The sequence below is a fragment of the Electrophorus electricus genome, chromosome 10 (genome assembly GCF_041902795.1).
Source record: "Electrophorus electricus isolate QZ-2024a chromosome 10, ASM4190279v1, whole genome shotgun sequence".
Taxonomy (NCBI): Eukaryota; Metazoa; Chordata; class Actinopteri; order Gymnotiformes; family Gymnotidae; genus Electrophorus; species Electrophorus electricus.
The window spans coordinates 3,203,339-3,225,853 of NC_137506.1; the positions used below are offsets into that span (position 1 = coordinate 3,203,339).

Below are 22,515 nucleotides of genomic sequence, written 5' to 3' on the forward strand. Positions count from 1 at the left end.
TGTGACCCCAGAACTGGAGTCGGAAGGGCTGCTCTGGAACTTGTGGCGGGAATATTCTGGCATTCCAGAGGACGATAAGTTGCAGTGTTGGGAATAGAACTTCCGCACCCCATCTGTTAGTACTTCCCTGCCATATAACAGTTTACTATAAGATAGTAATGTCCATCTGTTGACCAAAGTCCAGCTGGAAATCTTCCATCTTGGTGATCATCCTGCCAACACACCCGACTGAATCCTTTAAAGGCAATAATAATAAATGTAATGAGTGTGTTGGAGCAGCGAGGTGTCCACACCGTGCTGGGCGTAGCGTTGGTTATGTATTTGGAGTGTAGGAGCCGAGCACGAACCACCCTGAGGCTGTTGAAACTGAGCTAAAGACTGGGTGAGCAAACACGCAGAAAGAATTCCGGCACTTTCATTATGCAAGTTACGATGTTTATTTATTCTGCTTCCCAAAAGAAGATCTATGATCTTACAACATTTCGCTTATGTGAAACAGGAAATGTGCTATCACATTCACAAGAGAAGCACTGCTATCAGCCCGACCCCCCTCAAAAAACCATCCCTGTTACATGTCACGTCACTGTTTTTCAGCTAGTAGCGTTAACTGTGTAACGCCTATGACACTAACTGAAAACAAGCTTCCTTTTCAACACAGAGCTTAACACACATTGGTGTTTAGTTCTCTCATTGTGAAGGCTTGGTTTTATGCATGAATTGAATTTATTTGACTGGGTTTAAACCACATAAGAGTAAATATGAACTGGAGCCTAGAATTGGGAGTAAGTATGAAGTAACTTTTAACCGTCATGGACAGAGTTCAGGACAGCTACAGTCAGCTGTCATCTATTTGTTCGCTGCCGACATGGTTCGTTGCACAAAAAATAAAAAAAACGGAAAACCTCGTTTAGATCCCAAGCGAATGTAAAGCAGTCGGGGATATTGCTCGAGTCCCGGCCACGCGTGACAGGCAGAACGGAGGAAGGGCATTAAAAGGGAAGCTCTCCGCCGACCTATGACCCCTCATTCCTGGAGGTCAAGGTCGGCTAGGTCTAGTGCTGTCATTAACAGAATCTCGTCAGAGCGACCAGCCAACGCTTGCTGGGGAGTGTGTGAGGGGATTTGCTCGAGATTACGGATCATGGGAGAGAATAGGAAGGGAGAGAGAGGCATCTTTTGCTCAGTCTAACAGAGATGACGGTTTTTAGTCTCAGATCAGTTTGGATTAGATATCGGTCTTTTCTTTTGCTGTCTGTGGAATCTGTATTTAGGACGTGCACTTATAACGGCTCCGTAATATGTTGCGTCGTCCGAACGAGCTGTGGGTTGAACACATGGGCCGCATTACATCTCACGCCTCGGGGGGTGGGCGTAGGAACGTACACTCTGGGCTCCGCTTCCACAAACCACTGTGGTGTAAATATCTGAACTGTCAAAGGGGGTCGTACCATCGTCTCAACAATCTCCCAGGGATTCTTGCGAGAGTGGAGACAGATGCCTCTCTGTTCTCTAGTGCGTGTTAGCGATGATGGATAGTGGTGTTAACGTGGTGTTACCCGCACCATTCTCCCACCCGGTGCTGGAACCTGGACATTGGTGCCACTCTTTCTGACAGGGCGTCTTCTGTCAGTGAAACCTTCCACATTCCTCCAGCCAATGTACTGTAGTTTTATGGACTTCTGTGTCTCACTGTTCCCTGTCTACACAGGTCTGTATCTCACAGTTCCCAGTCTACACAGGCCTGTATCTCACACTTTTCAGTCTACACAAGTATATTTCTCACAGTTCCCAGTATACACAGGTCTGTATCTCCCTGTTCCCAGTCTACACAGGCCTGTATCTCACAGTTGCCAGTCTATACCAGTCTACACCAGTCTGTATCTGTGTCGGTGTACAAATCTCTATTTTCTCCAGAGAATTGGCCAGAATGAAATAGACTTCAGTCATCCAAGTATCCAGCATATAAATGGGATCTGATTCACTGCATTTAAACCCCCAGGACATACCTCTGCAAGGGAAACTAGAACTCGAACCAGTGTTTGGTAGTTTCTACACACTGAAAATGTCAGAATCTTAGAACTGTCATCAGCTCTAGAGTTGTACAACTGTAATAGTACTGTGTTCAGGTCAGTTGGTGAATTTAATGCCTCCCCCCCCACCCCCCTTCTGTGTGTGTGTGTGTGTGTGTGTGTGTGTGTGTGTGTGTGTCAGTAATGGGGCTGGTTAGAGAGTACACATATATCTATTTTTTAGTTCTGTATTGCACTTTATTTTGTTCCAAAGATGTTTGCAGACCCCAGAGTGGCCCTGCGGAACGCACAGCTGACCCTGTTGCCAAGGTACAAAGCTTATTGCTTCTCGTTTTCACATTTCACACGAATTGCGTGCGATTCATGCCACCATGACAGTCCTCCGAAACAAAAATACCAAAAAACAAACAGATAAAACTGTATTCCGTTGGAGACATAAGGTGAGACAGGATGACACTGAGCTGTTTTGATACTGACCGAGAATATGGAGTTTTCAAAACACAAATGCACGCGTTAAAAAGCTCAAAGAGTTATAAAAATAAAAGTGTAGAATCATGAGGCTGTGTTTCTGCATTTGGTCTCATTGTAGGTCTGTAAAACAGTTGTAGAGTTGAGTGTGAGGTTGGGGAGAGGTCATGTGATCTTGCACACAGGTCACATGGCAGAAGGCCTTAGTGGTCCAAGATCCGCAGGTTTCCGGAAACGATTTTATTCTCCAGCATGGAGCCGGCCGGAATGTCGATCCTGTCTCCATGGTTGGCTATAATGATAACTGTTCCCTGTGCAAAACAAAAAGTGTCAAGATATTTTCATTTATTACAGATACATGTTTCTCTCCCCCCCCCTATAAATATACTCATACATCCATGCATTTACCTTCAGAGAGACATTTTTCCCAAAGGTCACGTCTCCGGACACGGTCAGGTGATCTAGCTCCAGCATGTCTGGAATGCTCTCGAATCGTGTCAGATATTCCTGAACCTGCACGTGGTTGGAATTAAGGGCATATGGTGGATGTTCAGAGTGACAGTGATGCTTTAAAAGAGCCCTTGAACAGCTGACACACACACACACACACACACACACGCACACGCACACACACGCACGCACGCACACTCACTCACACACGCGCACACACACTCTCACACAGACAGTCAAGCACACACTCTCGCACACACGCATGCGCATGCGCACGCACGCACATGCGCACGCACTTGCACACGCACATAAACACTTGCACACACGCATACACATGCACGCTCTCACACACACACACACACGTGCACACTGACACACTCATGCACGCACACACTTGCGCGCGCACACGCACGCACGAACATGCACACACTCACACACGTACACACACACACACACACACACACACACACACACACACACACACACACACACACACACACAGAGTTGCCCCAACCACAGATTTTCCCTTTGAGAGATTAATAATCAACTTGTCAGTGGACTGATGACAGCGTTGATGGTCTTTAAATTTTTATTAGCAGTTTATTGTGATGTCCCTACATCCTACACTCGAAACTATCGCACGTGTGTGAAACTCGAAACTATCGCCCTGCTGTTCAACTGGGCTGCTTGTCATCTAAATGCTAAACAAACATGCAGATTATATGAACATGAGGTTAACTGTTTATATGAACATATGTGGTTATGTCATAGTTTATTCACTAGTTGTCATTGTTAGATGTCTGTTTTTTCTATTACCTAGTTCCACCCCCCTCCGAATATATGGAGGATATGCAAAGTAAGAATTTCATTGTGCACTATTTATTTAGTGTGTATGACAATAGAATTCCCTTGAAGTCTTGGAACGGTTGGAATTTAGAGTGACAAAAATTATCTGTATTTCCTTGTTTCACATTTATGGCATTTAGCCGACGCTTTAATCCAGAGTGATTCGCAAATTGCATTTTGCTGTCCACAGAGAATGTATTGGCTGGTAAAACAGGTTCGAGTCTTGAAATACTTTTGATACCAGATACTGCCAGAGTAAGTCAGTCCTGTCACTCAGATGTGAAATCCCACAGAGCATGCCTGACTGGGCGGTGTTCCCAAAAATTGTATGTTTTTTATTTAATGGGGAGCATTACCTTGGTGAAAGAGCTGCCAAGCTTGACGTGGGGTGTGGTGGGGAACTCCCTCTTTTCGCTCATTGTCAGAGAGCCCGCCTCCAGCCGGTACAGGTTGGACATGACCAATAGGAGGTCGGAGGTGGTTTTGACGGGCAGGAAGCGGCTGCGGGGCACGTTGATGCCCAGTGCATTGTCGAAGCACTTGATTGCAGCGCCCACGGCCGTCTCCAGCTGGATCACGTTCAGCCCGCCGTTCAGCGTCTGCAGAGACCCACAGAGAAATGAGACCCAGAGTGAGACGTGCTTGTGAGGTTTATGTCAGATTCTGGTAACTGTCCGGGTCATTTTCAAAGAGTGTCTGTGTTTTGGCATTAGAACCTTGTTCCATTTTGAAATCTGGAAGCAATTTTAAGATTCTAGAACATTCCAGAAAAAAAATCCAGGGTGTGTATGTGTTGAGGTGCATGTTTTTCTTTAACCTTAGGATTCACAATGATTTCCATATCCATTTCATTCTTCTCCTGCAGTCTCTTGATGGCCGCCAGGGAGATCCACAGGTTGTTGGTGTTAAAGATCTTGAATTTGGAGACGGACTTGAACTCATCGACGTGGGCTTTGGGGACCTGGGCGATCTCCAGCAGCCGGAGTTTCCCATCATATTGAATCAGGGTTCCTCCCTAGGGAGCATGGAAACGCACACAAGCTTAGTGCCAGTGATGATCTAGAAGAGACAAGCTTAGTGCCAGTGATGATCTAGAGCAGACAAGGTTGGTGCCAGTGATGATCTAGAGCAGACAACCTTAGTGCCAGTGATGAACTAGAGCAGACAAGCTTAGTACCAGTGATGATCTAGAGCAGACAAGCTTAGTGCCAGTGATGATCTAGAGCAGACAAGCTTAGTGCCAGTGATGATCTAGAGCAGACAAGCTTAGTGCCAGTGATGATCTAGAGCAGACAAGCTTAGTGCCAGTGATGATCTAGAGCAGACAAGCTTAGTGCCAGTGATGATCTAGAGCAGACAAGCTTAGTGCCAGTGATGATCTAGAGCAGACAAGTGTATGCTTCATGTGTGTATATGAGTGAAGTGTGCATCATGTTCTGTGATCTGTGTGTGAGTGAGAGTGCGTTTACAAGGGCAGGGCAAGTAATCGGAAGGTTGCCAGTTCAAGTCCCACCGCTGCCAAGTTACCACTGTCCTTAACCCTCAATTGCTCAAGTTGTATATACATAAGTCGCTTTGGATAAAACTGTCAGCTAAAGGCGTTCATGTTCTATAATTGTGTCTTTTTACCTGTGAATGAGAGTGTATTCACACATGTGTGTTCATGTTCTATAATCTGTGTGGCTTTGGGTGTGTGTCTTTGTACCTACGCGAGCGTGCGGGAGTGTATTCACACGTGTCGAGCCCAGCCCCTCACCTTGACGTCGGCCCGGGTCTTGTCCGTGACCTCCATGACGAACTCACAGCGCTTGCCGTTGGGCTGGCTCACCAGGTGGTTCAGGATGTGCAGGTCCACGGTGGCGCCCAGATTGTCGATGTTGGACACGAAGATGTACTCCTTCCCCTCAGCCAGGAGCTGCTCCAGCAGGCCCGAGGCGTAGAAGCTGGCGTAGATGTCTCCGTGGCCGGGTGGGTACCAGCCATCTGAGCCTTCTCCTACCATACCCACGTCCTCGGGCACTGGCAGCAGGGACTCCTTATTGATCCTGGGATACCTACAGTCACGCAGACAGGAAGTCAATGCACAAAGTAATATAATGAGGTTTGTTGTATAACACTTGAAAATATACATTAAAAGCAAACTAAAGAGAACCAAGGAGTGCTGCAGAGCGGAGTCATGACTGTCATCTCAGCATGTAAATATTTTTCTTCTGTTCCAGGTTCCTTCTGCGTTCAACCATATTCTTAAATCCTCCACTGCTGCAGAGGTATTTATCCAGACAAATACTGAATGTTGTTAATAGTCTGAAAAAATATGCCTGTTGCTGTTACTGCCAGGTGACTTTAATATTTCATGGGTTGTTGCTTTGCTATATAGTAGAGACCAGGCCTGCTCCTGGAGATCTACCACCCTGCAGAGTTTAGCACTAACCCCGTTCTTGGAGAGCTACCACCCTGCAGAGTTTAGCACTAACTCCGTTCTTGGAGAGCTACCACACTGCAGAGTTTAGCACTAACCCCGTTCTTGGAGAGCTACCACCCTGCAGAGTTTAGCACTAACCTTGCTCCTGGAGATCTACCGTTCTGAAAATGTTTCCCCTGATCCTGCTTTAGTCGAAGACTCCATCGTGTATGTGTGTATGTGTGTGCGTGTGTGTGTGTGCGTGTGTGTGTGTGTGTACCTGCTCTGGTTGAAAGTGTGTATCTTGACACGGTGGTGTGTGTATTTTTGCAGGATCTTCTTAGTGTCCTCATCGGTGTTGAAAGAGTTCATCAGGACCAGTGGGACATCAGTGTTGTACTTCTTATTCAGGTGCTGGACATACACACACACACACACACACACACACACACACACACAGGGTTAGGACTCCCAGCACCGACACCACGTCGCTGCTGTAGAGGACAAAAGCTAATCTGTAGGTCACCGTTCCGGGAGCCGTTAGTATCTTTTTATCTCATTTTGTGCTAATGTGAGAGGGAAAAACTACAAAGAGCAGATCTTTCAGATGATTTGGAAGGTACAGATAAATATAATCCACCTGAGATAATGCAATGCGAATTATTCTTCTGTCTATGCTATTCTTCACTGCAGCCGGTAGAATTAAGTCATTATAAAGTTCCCATTATTTTACATGGTCTCATTTGAATAAAATATGCAGAAAACAATTCGCTAGTTGATCACTAAGTATTAGTAGATGCAGTAAGTCGTTGGAACTGTTTCGCCTTTAGCTTCCTGGTTTGTAGTACTAGTTTGCAGTACTTATTATCATGTTTAATTTTCATACACAACAGGCTTAAAAGATCTCTCATGAGCAACCTGCCAACAGGAACATCAACATCATCATTGTCGTCATCATCCTATCTAGAAGGATGAAAAACGCTGCAGTGCGTTCGGAACCTGTAGGATATGTTTATGCTACGGTGGAATTCGACTTAAATGTTGAAGCTCTCTCCCGTACATCTGGTTCCAGGCGGGACCCACACAGCAGTCACGGTGCGGTCTGTGAGACCAGAGACGTGAGCACACAGAGCTCTTTGTGCATGCTGTGTTTACACAGGAGGGGCCACGTTATCCACTTACATCGTCTTGTGTGACAGAGCAGGAAAGCTGAGCCACTCCGGGCCCGGTAGATACACAGAGCTGAGTGTTCTGATGCAGGGGTGTACCACAAGGGCGAATATTCAGCTTCCTCCTCTTTTCACATCTCACAACACGCCTTCCTCTGTTACTGTCCTGCTGTCTCTCCCCTCTCTCTCTCTCTCTCTCTCTCTCTGAATGTCTGTCTTTTCTCTCTCTCTGCCTGGCTTTTGGTCTCTTCCTCTTTGTCTCTCAGATTTATATCACACGGAACTTTCAACACAATTCACAAGATAGCTGCAGCTTTGAAAAAAAAAAAAAAGTCACGCTCGCTGCATTTCACATTATTACATCAGCCAGGGGTGCGAGGTAGAAGGCAGCTGAGACATGTGCTTTTGATTTAAAGATTGGGCGCTGCGGGTGTAGCGCTCGTCAGCATGACAGAGCTCTCTCTTTGTGTCTGCCTGGAGAGATGACTCATCGCTGGAGTACCTCACACTCTGCCAGTTTCAAATAGATGATTATGTTCATTTACTGGTAAATAGAAACCTGAGCTACACACACGTGAACTCACATGCACATATACACACATATACACTCACATACTCACATATACACAAATATACACACACATACACACATATACACTCGCATATACTCACATAAACGTTCATACACACATATACACAAATGCAGTTTTCCGTGGAAAGGTCCCTTTTCCATGGTGCCCACCTCGCCATTCCCTGCCTGCTTTGGGTTTCCCCTGAGCTACCCTTCCACTCGGCCTGGACTGTACCATCATTTGAACCTGGCAACGTTTTTCCCAAGTCCATACCCACCTCGATCTGCTGCACGGTCAGGTCCAGGAAGGTGTTCTCGCTGCGCACGCTGATCAGACTCTTGGGGCCCTTACAGCCCATGCTGGTTCCCAGACCCCCGTTAAGCTTCACGACGGCAAGCTTGTTCAGGCTCTCCGACACGCTCGTGGGCAAGCCCCTGATCTTCTCGTACGGCTGGATCTGGGAAGGAGAGAGAGGGAGAGAGGGAGCGCGACAGAAAACGTGAGGACTTAATTTTGGACAGCAAAAGTTCATGTCAAGGTTACACGTGGCCCGCTGTCTCGGCTTAGGCGAGACGTTGCTGCGAGACTCCTCAACGCTCAACCGACATCCCATATCTCAGTGTGTCCAGAGTTTTATTTATTTAGGATTTATTATCCGATTACAATGCTTCAAATACAATATTTTCAAATAGAAATAAATGAAAAATGAATAAATAAGTGGGATTCTGGAATAAATGATTCAGGAGTCAGATGATTCAGTTTAAGATTCATTCTTCTGCTTCAGTGACGTCTGCACGTATACAGTCTGTGCCATTCCCTTAGCGACGGTGAGGACCGAAACGAAGAACGCAGATCAGCGTATTGGAGCATGATTCGGATCCTGACTGCTGGACGAACTGACCCACTGCTAGTTGCCCGTTAGAATGGCTGGTTAGTGCATATATGTCTGACTGAAGCTCTTAGCACAAAAGGATGGGGTGTCTTTCATCCGGTGTGCTGGTGATGACGAATGCGTGAGCTACAATACACACTCCTGCCCTCCTGCATGTCGGACCAAGTTGCAAACCACACAGCTCAGGCACCCTCATGGAGAAACCGCGAAACTACACACGCAGCAGTGGAAACAGCCTGGAAAAAACTGAAAGGAAGAAAATAAAATTGAAAGCAAGTGTGAGCTCGCTGGGTGATCTGTTTTCAAAGCCTTTTTCTCTCTCTCTCTCTCTCACACACACAATCACACACACCCACACACACAATCACACACACACGCACAAATGTTCATTCTTCCTTTTTCCCAAATGGCCATGGGCCAGCCGCCATGAGGCCAAATGTCCTCCAGATGAGACATCACTATGTCAGAGAGGACACAGAAGACACCCACCCATGCACACACAACCCACGCACACACACACACACACACACCCACACACACATAAGCACAATGGTCCCATGGAGAACGGGTAAGGCCTTGAGCTCATCGTGACAACATTAAAAAATATGCCATGTTGCGAGATTTGCTGGAGGGTTTTGCTTTAAAGCAGCGTGGCTGGGGTTCATCTCCCCAGGAGAGCTTCCCACAGGTCCTGGCCTTTCCCTCTTCCGGTGCTGCATCCGGAGCCTTCTCTCACTTCAAATGCTGCTGTTCTTATGTTCTAGTGTGTACGGTTTCAATCCAACGCCCTGATATTCACACGAATTTGCTCCCAAGCGGCAGATACAGCAGACACTGCAGTTCCCTCTAGATGGCGATTTCATGGTTTGAGAGAGAGAGAGAGAGAGAGACTAATTATAGAATGAGGGAAGAGAGAAAAAAACAGACAAATGTCGGGGAAGTGAGAAAAAGATGTACAGAGTCCTCAGATGCCCTGGCAGGCCCTAATCTCCCACACAATTCCTCACAAACGCATTCACTTCTGTTCCCGTGAATGCAGTCAAAGCGCGTGTGTCCGTGTGTGTGTGTGTGTGTGTGTGTGTGTGTGAAGGAGGCCATGTGCCAGGCTCGCTGACCACTCACTGATGCTCTGGACAGTCGTGCCCGTTGTTTCGTTTGCGGATTTTACGTGTAGCTGCCCTAAGCAGTCACACACACACTGAAGCAGGAAAACACGGCTCTGCTAGTGAAATGAAGCAGGAATCAGCAGTGTTTACTCCTGTACTGTGACGTGTCTCTACTCGCGATGTAGGGAAGAGAGAAAAACAAAAAGGGTATTTAGGAAAAGGTAAATGTTTTATATCATGCAGGGAAAGGGTGGGGCAGACAGAGAGAGTGTGTGTGTCCGAGCGTGAGTGAGAAGTCTGACTTGAATCCCACACAGTGTGTGAAGCCTCATGGGGAACAGGAGGCCATGGGCAGGGAGAACCGCTCCCAGTGCCGCAGTGGCTATGGAGCCTGGTCCAAACCCTCCCTCTCTCTCTCTCACTCTCTCTCTCTCTCTATCTCTCTCTCTCTCTCTCTCTCCCCTCACAATCCAAGCCTTATCTGCAGCAGAAAGAATCTCTTATCCAGAGCAACTTGTATATTTATCATATATCACAGTGTGTGTGTGTAGGTAACTCAGATCTATCAATATAAATCAAATAAACTCTTCAATATCATACATGTATATATACATTTATACGAATATACATGCTAACACTAGCACAATACTCAACACTCATACTGCTAGAAACTGCACAGCTACGAGACACGGTTGAGAACCATAATCCCCGGATCCAGGAGATGCTTTTCCGAAGCCTGGCTTTGATGGGAGTTCTGGAGTTCGGGATTCCGAAAGCTGGCAAAGAAAGTTCTAGAATCGGCAGGCTGGGCCTGCTGTGTGCTGGGGGGAGTTGGGTGCTTAACCATTAAAACCCCTCACATGGAAGAGAATGAAGACAGAGCAGTGTGAGTGTACCCATTCTGCACAGAAGATCTGGCAACCCACCGAGCACTGTAGGATGACGGGCTCATGGAAGATCCACAGTAGATACAGCGAAAGTGGGCGAACACCACACACACACACACACACACACACACAGAGCGGAAACCTCTCTAACATAAAGTGCCATAGATACTGCTGACATAATCAACTATCAGCATCAGCAAACATAACAAACAAGCACGGTGAAGACACACACAGTGTAGTACACCTGTATCTGCTCACACACACCATCACAACACACACCGTCCAATGATTTCCGTCCACCATTTCACTGCGAGTTATACTGTTTATGACTATGTATGTGACGAATAAACCAAACTTGAACTTGATGAGATCTGCCAGATCTGTATCGAATTAGCCAATCAGCCTTGTCAATAGTGTACATATATACACTCACACACCCACACCCACACCCACACCCACACCCACCTACCTGCTCCACTCCCCATCGCTATATCCTTGTTTACATCCTCTGTATCTCTAAAGCCCACAGGAACACTCTTCTGCTACAGCGCATTAGTCCTCAGCCCTGCGTGCTCTGGACACCCCCAGCGCCATGGCAACTCGCTACGCCTCGACAGCCACCTCCAGCGCAGTTGCTGTGTTTCCTTTTTGTTGTCTGCTGGCGCGTTTCTTTTATTTGTGATGTAAATAAACGCGCTCCATTCTAGCGTTGGCGTCTCCCTCAGGCAAAACCAACCAACACAGGCTTTCTGGAGGACCTCTAATCACGTGACAATGGCAATTATCACGCTGACGCATGTTCGACATCAAATTAAATACAAATGAAATACAAATCAAACATTCACTGACATCGGTACCGGGACTGATTTTCATGGTGTGTGTGTTTGTCAAGCCTGATGGTTTAGTGAAGCAATAAGTCATTTTTACCACCAAAAACAGCAAACAATGCAAATGTAGTGATGATTATTTTTCTACATTAGCTCTATAAAGTGCAGCTCACATGAGATGATGAATCAAACTGCTCTGTAGTTCTCAAACAGATCGGTTTTCTGCTCCACATTTAGCACAAGATCTCTGAAATACGTCATGTGAAGAAGAATCACTCGAAAGTTATTAGAAGTCACTGGAAAAAATGACATTCATATTTGTATATATTTGTAGTGTAATTACTATTTATTTTGATTTTCAAAATCACCTTTTTTTCATATCATGTCAATTGTGCTGTTTATTATCTTGGCATTGTGTGACAAAACATTAGCATATAATCTTCTGAATCTGTCATCAAGAACATAACACGTGTCGTTTTACTGACTAAATCAAGAATGCTGTTACACAAACAATAGCTGAATAAATGAAGCAAAGGCTCATTTGAGTCACGCTAATCCCCCCATGCGCTACGCTGTACACTTCAGAGCAGCTCGAGGCCTGTGGCAATTCTGGTTAAAAGGCGTTTTCCAAACAGAGTTTTGTCATTGGTTCATTCTCTGTACAAGAAAAGCCCTGGTGGAGGTTGGCGTTACTGCCCGCAGGGTGTCTTTAAGCTTCTGAGATGACTCTGCGTTTCATTCAACCATTTATTAAAATATGTGACACACATAATTAGTGGCAAGCCTACATTTTAGATTTAGTCTCTTTCTCCTGTGACCATGGAAGCCTGTACATACAGGTAGTGGTAGCTCAGTGGTTAAGGTGCTTGACTTGTAATCAGAAGGTTCCTGGTTCAAGTCCCACCACTTCCAGGTAAGGGCAAGGCCCGTAACCCTCAAGTTGTACTCAGTCATAATTGTAAGTTGCTTTGGATAAAGGCATCATGTAAATGTATAAAACTACCTACATAGGAAAGAAAATTCCCCCTTTTAAAATAATACTTCCTTCTGTTTTGCAAGATAATTTTATTAGCTACTTTTCTCCGATAACTTCCTTAATGAGAATGCAGCAGCTATGTCAACAGACACACCTGTGCAAAGCACATTAGTCCCCCACACAAGCAGCTGGGACAGAAGGAACCGCCTCCAGAACCGGAGCCCGGCTCCCGGTTACTGCGTGGACGCGTGCGGAAGGCATTATGGGAAATGGAGTTACGCTACGGCATCCTCTGGGCTCTGTGGGCTGTGGAGTCACACATTACACTGTCGACAGGGCATTATGGGAAATGGAGTTGCAATAAAAGGAGTCCTCGGGGCTTGTCTTCTGTTCCAGGCTCGGCACAGTGCTGTGCCGAACCTGGAACAGAAGACAAGCCCTGAGGACTTGTGTTCAGTCAACAGTGAATGTTTGTGTACTAACAGTTTCCACACAGATTTTAAAAAATGCTAACAAGTCCGTACATAGGCCAGGAAAAAGACAATAAAAATTTAATAGTGTAAAACCTTTTTTCTTTCTCCCAGAGTTGTTCTGGCGTTTTCCAGTACAGCGCTGGATCACAGGAGAGTTGGTTTATTGTTTGGGGATGTAACAGGACCTTCTATCTGTAGACAGGGAGTTGGACGCATGTCTGCATTTTATTGAACTACAGCGGAGATGAGCTTAGACAGTCACTTCAAGTACATCTCTCTGAACCTCACACACAAGTACATCTCTCTGAACCTCACACACAAGTACATTTCTCTGAACCTCACACACAAGTACATCTCTCTGTACTACACACTCACACACAAGTACATCTCTCTGTACTACACACTCACACACAAGTACATCTCTCTGAACCACACACACACACACACACACACACACACACCTAGCTGGGGTTACGACCCTGCAGGTCCTCAGCAGCTTGGCCCAACACCCACCACCGCACAACTGTCAGGTCCATGTTAACACTGAGCTGAAAGGGATTAGACCTGTGTTTTTAGGTACCCAACAGCCAGTGCTCAACTCCGCAGCGAAACCACCGTGAGAAGCTGTTTCAGAACTGACCTGTTTCAGAACTAACCTGTTTTAAGACACTGATTTCACAATATGCACAGCTGGTAACTTTGGCACTGAGACAGGAACACAGCAGAGTGAGAGAGACCTCGTGTGTGCGCATGAGTGTCTGTACATGTGTGTTTGCACGCGTGAGTGCACGCACGCACAGGAGGCACAAAGATGACGAAGATTCTGACGAATGTAATGGAAATGACATATTGTGACTGACAGAGTTTATCTATTTTAATACACACTAGGAGTGTGTAGAATATCTGACAGCTCCAGTGAGTTATTATGGCATTGGTTTGGACGACTGATACTGAGAGGACTGATGTAAGGATAATGAGATAAGGAGAAGATTGATAATGAGGACTGATAATGAGAAAACCAATGACGAGAGGATTGATAATGAGATCGTTAATGAGAAGATTGCTAACGAGAGGTCTGTTAACGAGAGGTCTGATAACGAGAGGTCTGTTAACGAGAGGTCTGATAACGAGAGGTCTGATAACGAGAGGTCTGTTAATGAGAGGTCTGATAACGAGAGGTCTGTTAACGAGAGGTCTGTTAACGAGAGGTCTCCCTCTACAGCTGCCACTAACCTCCCACTCACAGGCGTCTGCGTTTTAGTGTCAGCCTGACTGGGATAACTCCCACCCTCCACGGGGCTCTTTGGGAGACTACTAACCACAGGGCTGAGTGGTGTTGCAGTGGGGCTGTAATAATCGTCTCCAGGACTGGGAAATGACGCAGAGTAGCATGCACTCGCCAGACTATGCTGCGCTCCTTCTCCAGTTGCATACTCACTGTAGCTACACACTCTGATGTCACATCTATGTTTAAGGGGTCAGGTTACACCACATCAGAAGCAGCTTTGCCACAATCCAAACAACCTTATGTTAGTAGGCATCAAAGTGTCATTAAGCATGTGTATGAGAGAGAAGAACAGAGAGAGAGGGAGAGGGAGAGAGAGAGAGAGAGAGAGAGAGAGAGAGAGAGCTTCAGTTGGAGAGATGACAGTGTTGAACTTGCTTACTGAGTCTTCAGGAGGTCTGTTGATTTTGGTCCACTCCACAGAAGGCCCCTTTACCTGCAGAAACCTGTGGAAGAGCTTCTCAAAGCCCTCAAAATCCTTCCTACAAACCTGCAAAAACACCACAGACACATTTACAGGGACTCCGTTTGGCAATAACATTCATCTTACACAGATTAAAACACACACACACATACATGCACACAAAAGCAAGCAAACAAACAACAAAATACAGTTGCTCTTTTCAACTCGAACACACTCAGGAACCTCGATGTTGCGTTTCCTTCAAGAATACACTTTGATTTGGGAAATACAGGTCTGATTTGGCAAAAACTCATTCTGGGAAACAATTCACTCATAGAGTCCCCAGACCCCGCCATGCTGATGAAGACAGCTCAGCCCCTTCGGAAATGCTACTTCCTCATGCTACATGTGGTTTCACCAAGCTTTAACGTGCAACAGTGCAGAGGCATCTTGCACCACAGCTCACGTTTGAGTGCCATTGCGATTTTAATAACACAAACTGGACTACATGCTGCAGCAGCTCCTGTGTTCAGAATTAAAGTTTGTCTGGTTCTGTATTAAATGGCGGTCTGTCGGAGTTTATTTTAACTTTCTCTCTATTTTAATCAGCTGTTGACACATTTTAATCAGTTGTGACATGCTTGATTTCTTGTGAAGCCCCCAACCCCACCCCCCTTCATTTGTCCAGTGTGTGAAATAATCCTGTATACGCTTAATCCCACATACTTCCTTTAATCCTGGATCGCTGACACATTTATATAAGAAGCTCTGGTTCATAAGTAGTGCCCTGCTGACAGTAAGTACCAGAGCATGAGGAAACATCATTAAAACTAAAACCTGGTGGATCAAAAATCGGCCTGTAGCTTCACAGTCCTACAAAGAGGGTTTTGTCGAGTTTACACATCACCGCGCACATGAGACTCGAATATCTGACAGATAAGTGAGTGGTTAGTGCATGAGGCCACAGATTGGTGACAGATTATTTAAGGTCAGAGCAAATCCGACAGCTGTGGAATAAGAAGAGATGGGAAAATATACCGGCATCTGTTTACCTGCCTATGTGGAATAAGAAGAGATGGGAAAATATACCGGCATCTGTTTACCTGCTTATGGCTGTTTCAACAGGCCATGTGTTATGCGGATACACTGAGGACTAACCTGGCCAGTGGTAAACACGAACGCAGGCCGCCTTGTGTGTGTGCTTGCGTGCATGGCCAGGTGTGAGAAGGCGAGAACGTGTCACTGTGACCAACACGGTTGTCGCGTTTACGTGACTCTTGTCTTGCTTCAAGCAGCTGTCTACTGGCAAACATTAATCAGGCTTAAGAATCTATGGATGAAGCTAAAAAAATGTCCTGACCGATCAGCAAGTTTGTGTTGTCATATTTCGAGTCTGGAAGGTCACCTGAGTAAACTGACACACACTGGACAGTGAAGCAGGGCTTTTTTGTTATGTGAGGTGGTGTTTTGCAGAGCGTGCGTGTTTAACGTACAGCTGATAACTGAGCTAGCTGGGGAAGAGATGAGAGTTGACGAATGACACAAAAACAACTTTGAGGCAAAAACAAAATAGATTCAGTAAAGAGGGAACGTAATTGACTTCCGGGTATCTACACCGTCTCTGCTTTTTACTCCCGGGAATTGTGTTGTTGGCATTGTGACATCCAACGCTGTCTTGCCCGCTCAGATGGATTAGCTGTTAGCATTACTGTTTTAGGTTTGGCACTTGCTAGTCCACCTTTGGGCTCCCGGCTTAGTAGCTTTATGCTAATTAAGATCATTTCAGTCCACTAGCTGTACTAGTGGACAGCGCATGACACCGCAACCTCGAGCCCTTGGGCTTACATTCGAACTGTTTTGGGCCTCATGCGCTGTTTGGCGCCCTGTCACGCACCTCGATGTCAGCTCCTTTAGCGGTGCTCAGCAAGTTCTCCAGCTCCACGTGCATGGAACTCTCCAGCTGCTGACGCATCACTTCCTGAAACTGAGCCATGCCTTTGGCCAGCACCCACCTGTTCACACCTGTGATCAAAGCACAACAGCTGATTAGAAACCAAAAGGAATGCTGTAAACATGGCACGAGGTCCATCTTTTGGAGCGTTAATAACCTGGACGGAATCTACTACTGTAAATCAGCATGTTGTAATTGACGTGGTAAAATACGCTATTTTTATCTGTGTGTGAGATGGTTGTAAAATTCTGGCCTTTGTAAAGTGACATTGGGTTTGAGGTAAGTGACATATGCATTGTTATTACCGTTAGTAGTAGTACTATGATTATTATTATTACTATTGTTATTATTATTATTATTAGTAGTAGTAGTAGTAGTAGTAGTAGTAGTAGTAGTAGAAGTTAAAATAGTTGTGTAGTTTTATTGTTAATAGTTGCTTGACTTGTATACAATTTACCTAAATCCAGGTTGATGTCGTTAAAAATAATGTATTTATAATAGATGTAAAATGTATGTATAATAATGTATGTATAATGATGTATGTATAATAGATGTATAATGTATGTATAATAGATGTATGTATAATAATGTATAATGTTTGTATAATAAAGTACAATATACCCACAATTGAAGGTCTCAACCTGATCTAAATGTTTCTAAATGTTTGAAAAAGGTGAGACTAGTACCATAGTACCAGGGTGCTGTGTTGGTTTACAGCAATTGAGAGACTGACTTTGTGGAATGTGTTTACTCCCCATCCTGGCCAATTCCAATAAAAACGTTTTTTCTGCATATATGTAACAATGGCCACATGGAGACTGGTCTGACTGGTCTAATGAATACTTACTCCTGTTTCAAAGGACATGGAAAATAAAAAGGTAATGATTCCATTGGCAAGAGAACCTACTAAAAAGTCTTCACCCTCTGGACGAAAGAAGAGTGTCTGGAAACACCCAGGGACGCTTCACTTAGAACATGACCAGATGTCTGCACCTTTTGGCATAACTACATATATCTTCGTGTAGTGTATCAGTTTCAATAAATACAGCGTATTTAGAAGGCATTTAAACAGTTCTAGTATAGTGCCTTATTATTAGCTATAGTGAATTATTAATGACAAAAAATGTGTAATTATAAACTTGAATTTCTAAGCTTCTGGACCTGGTTCAAAGGCAATGTGATGTGATAAACACGCTCGCGTAATGTAGGTGGTGTTGCCAGCCAGGCAGAGGGACACACAGACACTGCACGTTGTCTGGTCCCAGGCCCCTGATTAAGAACTGCCTGCACCCGTCACAGGTGTGACCGCCTCTCCACCTTAAAACAGGAATTGCTTTTAAACCTTTTTTCTTTCTTTTAAAAATAGGTAGTATGTCATTTAGAATTTTATAAACACTTTTTTTCCCCCATAAACCTATAATTAGTTTACTTTACTGGATTTTCAATTATGATCTTCGACCAATCAGAAATCTGGATTTTTCCAAAAGCAGTAAAAGGAAATTAGCCCTGACCTTGAAATGCAAAAGTGCATTGTTGATCTATAACCTTTAAAATGGAGATGAAATGGGAGAATGACACTTCCGATCTCATTCCTTGTGAAACAAGATGGAGAATAGCAAAAAAAAAACAAAAAAAAAACCTTTACATGGCTTGTCACATTTGCTTTTATTTTGACTAATCTATAGCTAGCAAGCAATGTGATCAATGTGTCACCAGATACATCAGACATGCTAAACACCACAGCTATCTAATGGTCTCCATTTAGCGCATGCTTCTGTAGACCAGCATGAGTGCCATCTGTAGCCCTCTATTAACTAATAAGCTGGCGACATTTTTTAAGTGTTAATAATATTTTTAAGGTTTGCCATTCTGGTTTTGGAACTGGATACGACACTGAATCTGCATTCTTCAGAGTGACTAACAGGGCAGAGAGGAACTTGCAGTTGATACCGTGGGTGGAGCAATTCTTGTTTTACTGGGTTTAATTACACCATTCTATACTGTACATCATGACTTGCTTAATTGAATGCCTGGAACACTACAGGTATTACACACAGTAATTAAATACTTTACCTCATATCTCAAGGTTGGAACCATTTTGGGTTAAAGCTAGTGAACACTTCTATAGATGCTGCAGCTAATTTTGGGAGTTCCCCAAGGATCCATTTTGGGCCCAATTTTATTTTCTCTCTATATATTATCTCAGGAGCAAATTATTATCAAACATCATATTTCAGTATTATGATGACAATACACAGGAAATGAAATTTGAATGGCTAATTTTATTTATCTTGCAGATAAATAAAAATAAGTTAGAAGTTATTTTATTTAGGTACCCCAAAGTGACAAGCTTGCTTTTGCAGAATATGGGTCATTTTTCACCTTTGGCTAAATGTATTCAAGAAATTAGAAGTTTTTTTAAATACTGAGTTTAAATTTGATAAATGCATATGCACAGCGGTCAAAAGTGCTCCATCTCCTTCTCAATCTCAGAAATCTTTCTGCTGGTATTCTGGGAAAAAAGTGATTCTTGCTTTTGATTCTTCACTTTTAAATTATTGTAACTCATTATATACTAGACTGGGCCAATCATCTCTATCACCTGTAGTTGTGGGAAATGTATGAGTACTTAGTGGTACAAAAGAGCGGGAGCATGTTATTGCCTATCACCGCTCTATTTGAAATTCCGATACAAAATGTTATGGGCTGTTTTTAAAACTCTATTGCTTTGAGTCTTAAATATATTTTAATTCAACAGTGTCCATATTCGAATTTCAGATCTTTGAGGTCAAATTCCCAGCAGTTGTTAATGGTTCCTTGTGCTAAGTTAAAGTTAAAGGGCATCAGTCCTATTGAAGGTACTGTGCCAAGGCTGTGGAACAAAAGTATGGAGTCTAGAAGTGCTTCTTTTGCAAATTTTTAAAACTAGACCAAAAACTTTATTTTCTGTATTAGCTTTTAGAGATCGACATTAATTCTCACAGGAAATATTGTTTATGTTTGATGTGACTGTGTTCTGTGTTCTAATGTGTTCTATGTGTTCTGGATGTGTTCAGGATGTGTTCTGATGTGTTCTATGTGTTCAGGATGTGTTCTGATGTGTTCTGATATGTTCTATGTGTTCAGGATGTGTTCTGATGTGTTCAGGATGTGTTCTGATGTGTTCAGGATGTGTTCTGATGTGTTCTGATATGTTCTATGTGTTCAGGATGTGTTCTGATGTGTTCTGATGTGTTCTATGTGTTCAGGATGTGTTCTGATGTGTTCTATGTATTCTAACTTTTCAAATAGACTGTTCTGTTGAATTATAGTGAATGTTGTATTATGAAATGACCCTTCTGTCTGAGCTGATTTGACTGAACCTTTTCTCCCTGTGCAAATGCCATATCATTTAAAGAAAAAGTGACTATGTAACTGATTGACAAACTCAATTTTGTAATCAAACCATTTTAGTCTGATACGAGCCATGGCCTATGAATAAATGACTTTGGAAAAGCCTAGCAACCCTGATCCCAAAGCAGGTGACAGGCCTCCAGAGATGTCCACTATGACTGAAGTAATCCTCCTTCCCCCTGTAGCCCCAAAGTCAGCCACATGATATGAGACTGGTGCTATCACTATATTAGAACAGGCCTGTGTATGCTTATCTTATGTGATGTTATAAAGTTCAGTCTGATAACAGACCAGTTCCGTCCTGCTCTATACACTCCACTTAGATTTGAACGGGTTCTCAAGACTTTCAAAGGTCCTGTGTCTAGTGTGTTATATTAGGTATATCCTGACTTTTTGAGTTCCAGATCGGAGTTTCAGCACATGCAGAAAAAATGGAAAATTCTTTTCTTACAGTAAGAAAGAAAGGCAATTATCAACACAAAGCGATGAAGAATCTAGAAATCTTGTTTAACAGGCTACAGTTCGGCATAACATTTCCAGAAACCTGTACAATGCAATTCCAGTCATCCTGAGAGTAAATTTACTATCTACCTTCCTTAGATTAATGCCATAGTAACACATGACTACATTCAAAATCTCTGCAGCCCCACAGTTATCGTCATGTTATATTACTAATACTATAATCAGTATAGTAGGTTATATACAGTATTGCTATAATCATGTTATACCATTATTAAAGCCGCTCTGCGTAACCCATCGGCTACGCACTCGGCGTTACTGACATCTGGAAGTGCCTTGGCGCACGTACTTACTTTCAGCGTAAAGTGTCATTGTAGTTTATGGTCAGTATTTGCCTGCGGGTTTGTGATCATATGAAGTTACGATGCCGAATATTTCGTTATCAGGTACCAATCCGCGTTTTGCTTGCGACACCGAAAACCTAACGTCACGATACCAAACTCTTCCTTCATTCGTTCAAGTCATTTATAAACTTGGCCGCGCGTTGTAAAAGGATCTGGAAGATCTACCCGACCTACAGTTGCCTAAAGCATGCTAAGGGCTCGACCTTCCCACACTTCTTAACGACGAGAAAGCGCAATACTGTATGCAAGCGGCGAACGCAACACTCCTGAATGAACTGCACCAGCCCGTTTTGGCACAACGCCCACAGATGTTTCACTCCGACACGTCACATCGTAATGTGTTAGCCTCACCCGTCTCTCATCCACTCAGACGAAGAAAAGTGCGGCGCTTTCGGTCATAAAGCATTTTCTTATCTGGGTTAGACTACTCCACGCAATGTCCTACGTAGGCCGTCTAACATCCGGAATATATTATATTATATTATATTATATTATATTATATTATATTATATATAGGGCATCAACAGAGACACTACGATCGCGACTTTTAATGTCCTTCAGTCCTGTACATTAGGAATAAGACCTTCCTCATTCAGACATGCATATGCACCCCGGGCGGTTTGCGCAGTTTTGCATTAGTGCACTAGTGCCTTTCCCCGCGCGCACCCTAGAGCTGCCCAAGGGCACCGAGTCCGCGCACAGAACCACCAAGTCTTCCGGTGCAACACGGCGAACTCGGGACGCCTCACACACACACACACACACACACACACACACACACACACACATACACGCACATACCCGTCCGAGAGGTCTGGGCGTCTGCAAGGCGAATCGAAAGCAAAAGCAATCGGTAGTCGCTCACTGCCGAAGGTTGGAGTGATGCGCGTGATGGTGGATATTCGGAGAAAGTCTCGCCCCAGCCTGGCTGCGGGTTCCGCGTGACGTGGGTCAAGCCAGCCAATCACCTGCCGAGGCGAGCGGAAGTGGTTCTGTGGAAGTGGTACGGAGCCGCTGTGAGGGCAAACTTGCATTCGCAGAAGCGGATACACATTAATCACAGTTTAGTTCTGAATTTAAATGTAATCTGCTTTCGGAGTTCTGCTCGAATATCTGAGAATGGGCATAATGTGAACGTGTTACATAAGGAATATTCATTAGCCAGTCCCTTCATATGTCTATAAAGGGAACATTTCGAGAAATTATTAGCATACATTTCCGTTCCCATGTAAAGACGAAGATCAAATATGCAAAGAAATAAATTTCGTCTCGGATTGAACCGCAATGCCAATGGCGAGTAAGTAATCTGAGTGTGGGAAACGGACCCGATTTCAAACCCCGACTCAACCTGTTGACTTCTATTGGCCTATTTCTTCATGTCTTTACAATTTCGTCTTACCTAAATCAGTTTAAATGATATTTACAACACAGACAATATAACGCATTATTTCCAGTTTGTATGCATGTGGCTCTGCTGTTTTGCTAAATACAACAGAGAATGTATTTTTAATAATTGTACCAAG

General features: G+C 44.2%; 1 protein-coding gene across 2 annotated transcripts; it reads right to left on the reverse strand.

The window, feature by feature from the left end:
• Window positions 1–2,245: 2,245 nt before the first annotated feature.
• On the reverse strand, window positions 2,246–21,949 carry ugp2b (UDP-glucose pyrophosphorylase 2b). Of its 2 annotated transcripts, none has more exons than XM_027017834.3 (10): window positions 21,794–21,949; window positions 16,680–16,807; window positions 14,765–14,872; window positions 8,214–8,393; window positions 6,476–6,609; window positions 5,551–5,848; window positions 4,612–4,809; window positions 4,151–4,393; window positions 2,907–3,011; window positions 2,246–2,809 (listed from the first exon to the last, which is right to left on the reverse strand). In XM_027017834.3, exons 2-10 carry the CDS (start codon window positions 16,776–16,778, stop codon window positions 2,702–2,704), a joined length of 1,473 nt encoding a protein of 490 aa, XP_026873635.1. In that variant the 5' UTR covers window positions 16,779–16,807; window positions 21,794–21,949; the 3' UTR covers window positions 2,246–2,701. The 2 variants fall into 2 exon arrangements, with proteins under 2 accessions (XP_026873635.1, XP_026873634.1); XM_027017833.3 differs by lacking the exon at window positions 21,794–21,949 and adding an exon at window positions 20,942–21,230.
• Between the last annotated feature and the right edge of the window lie 566 nt (window positions 21,950–22,515).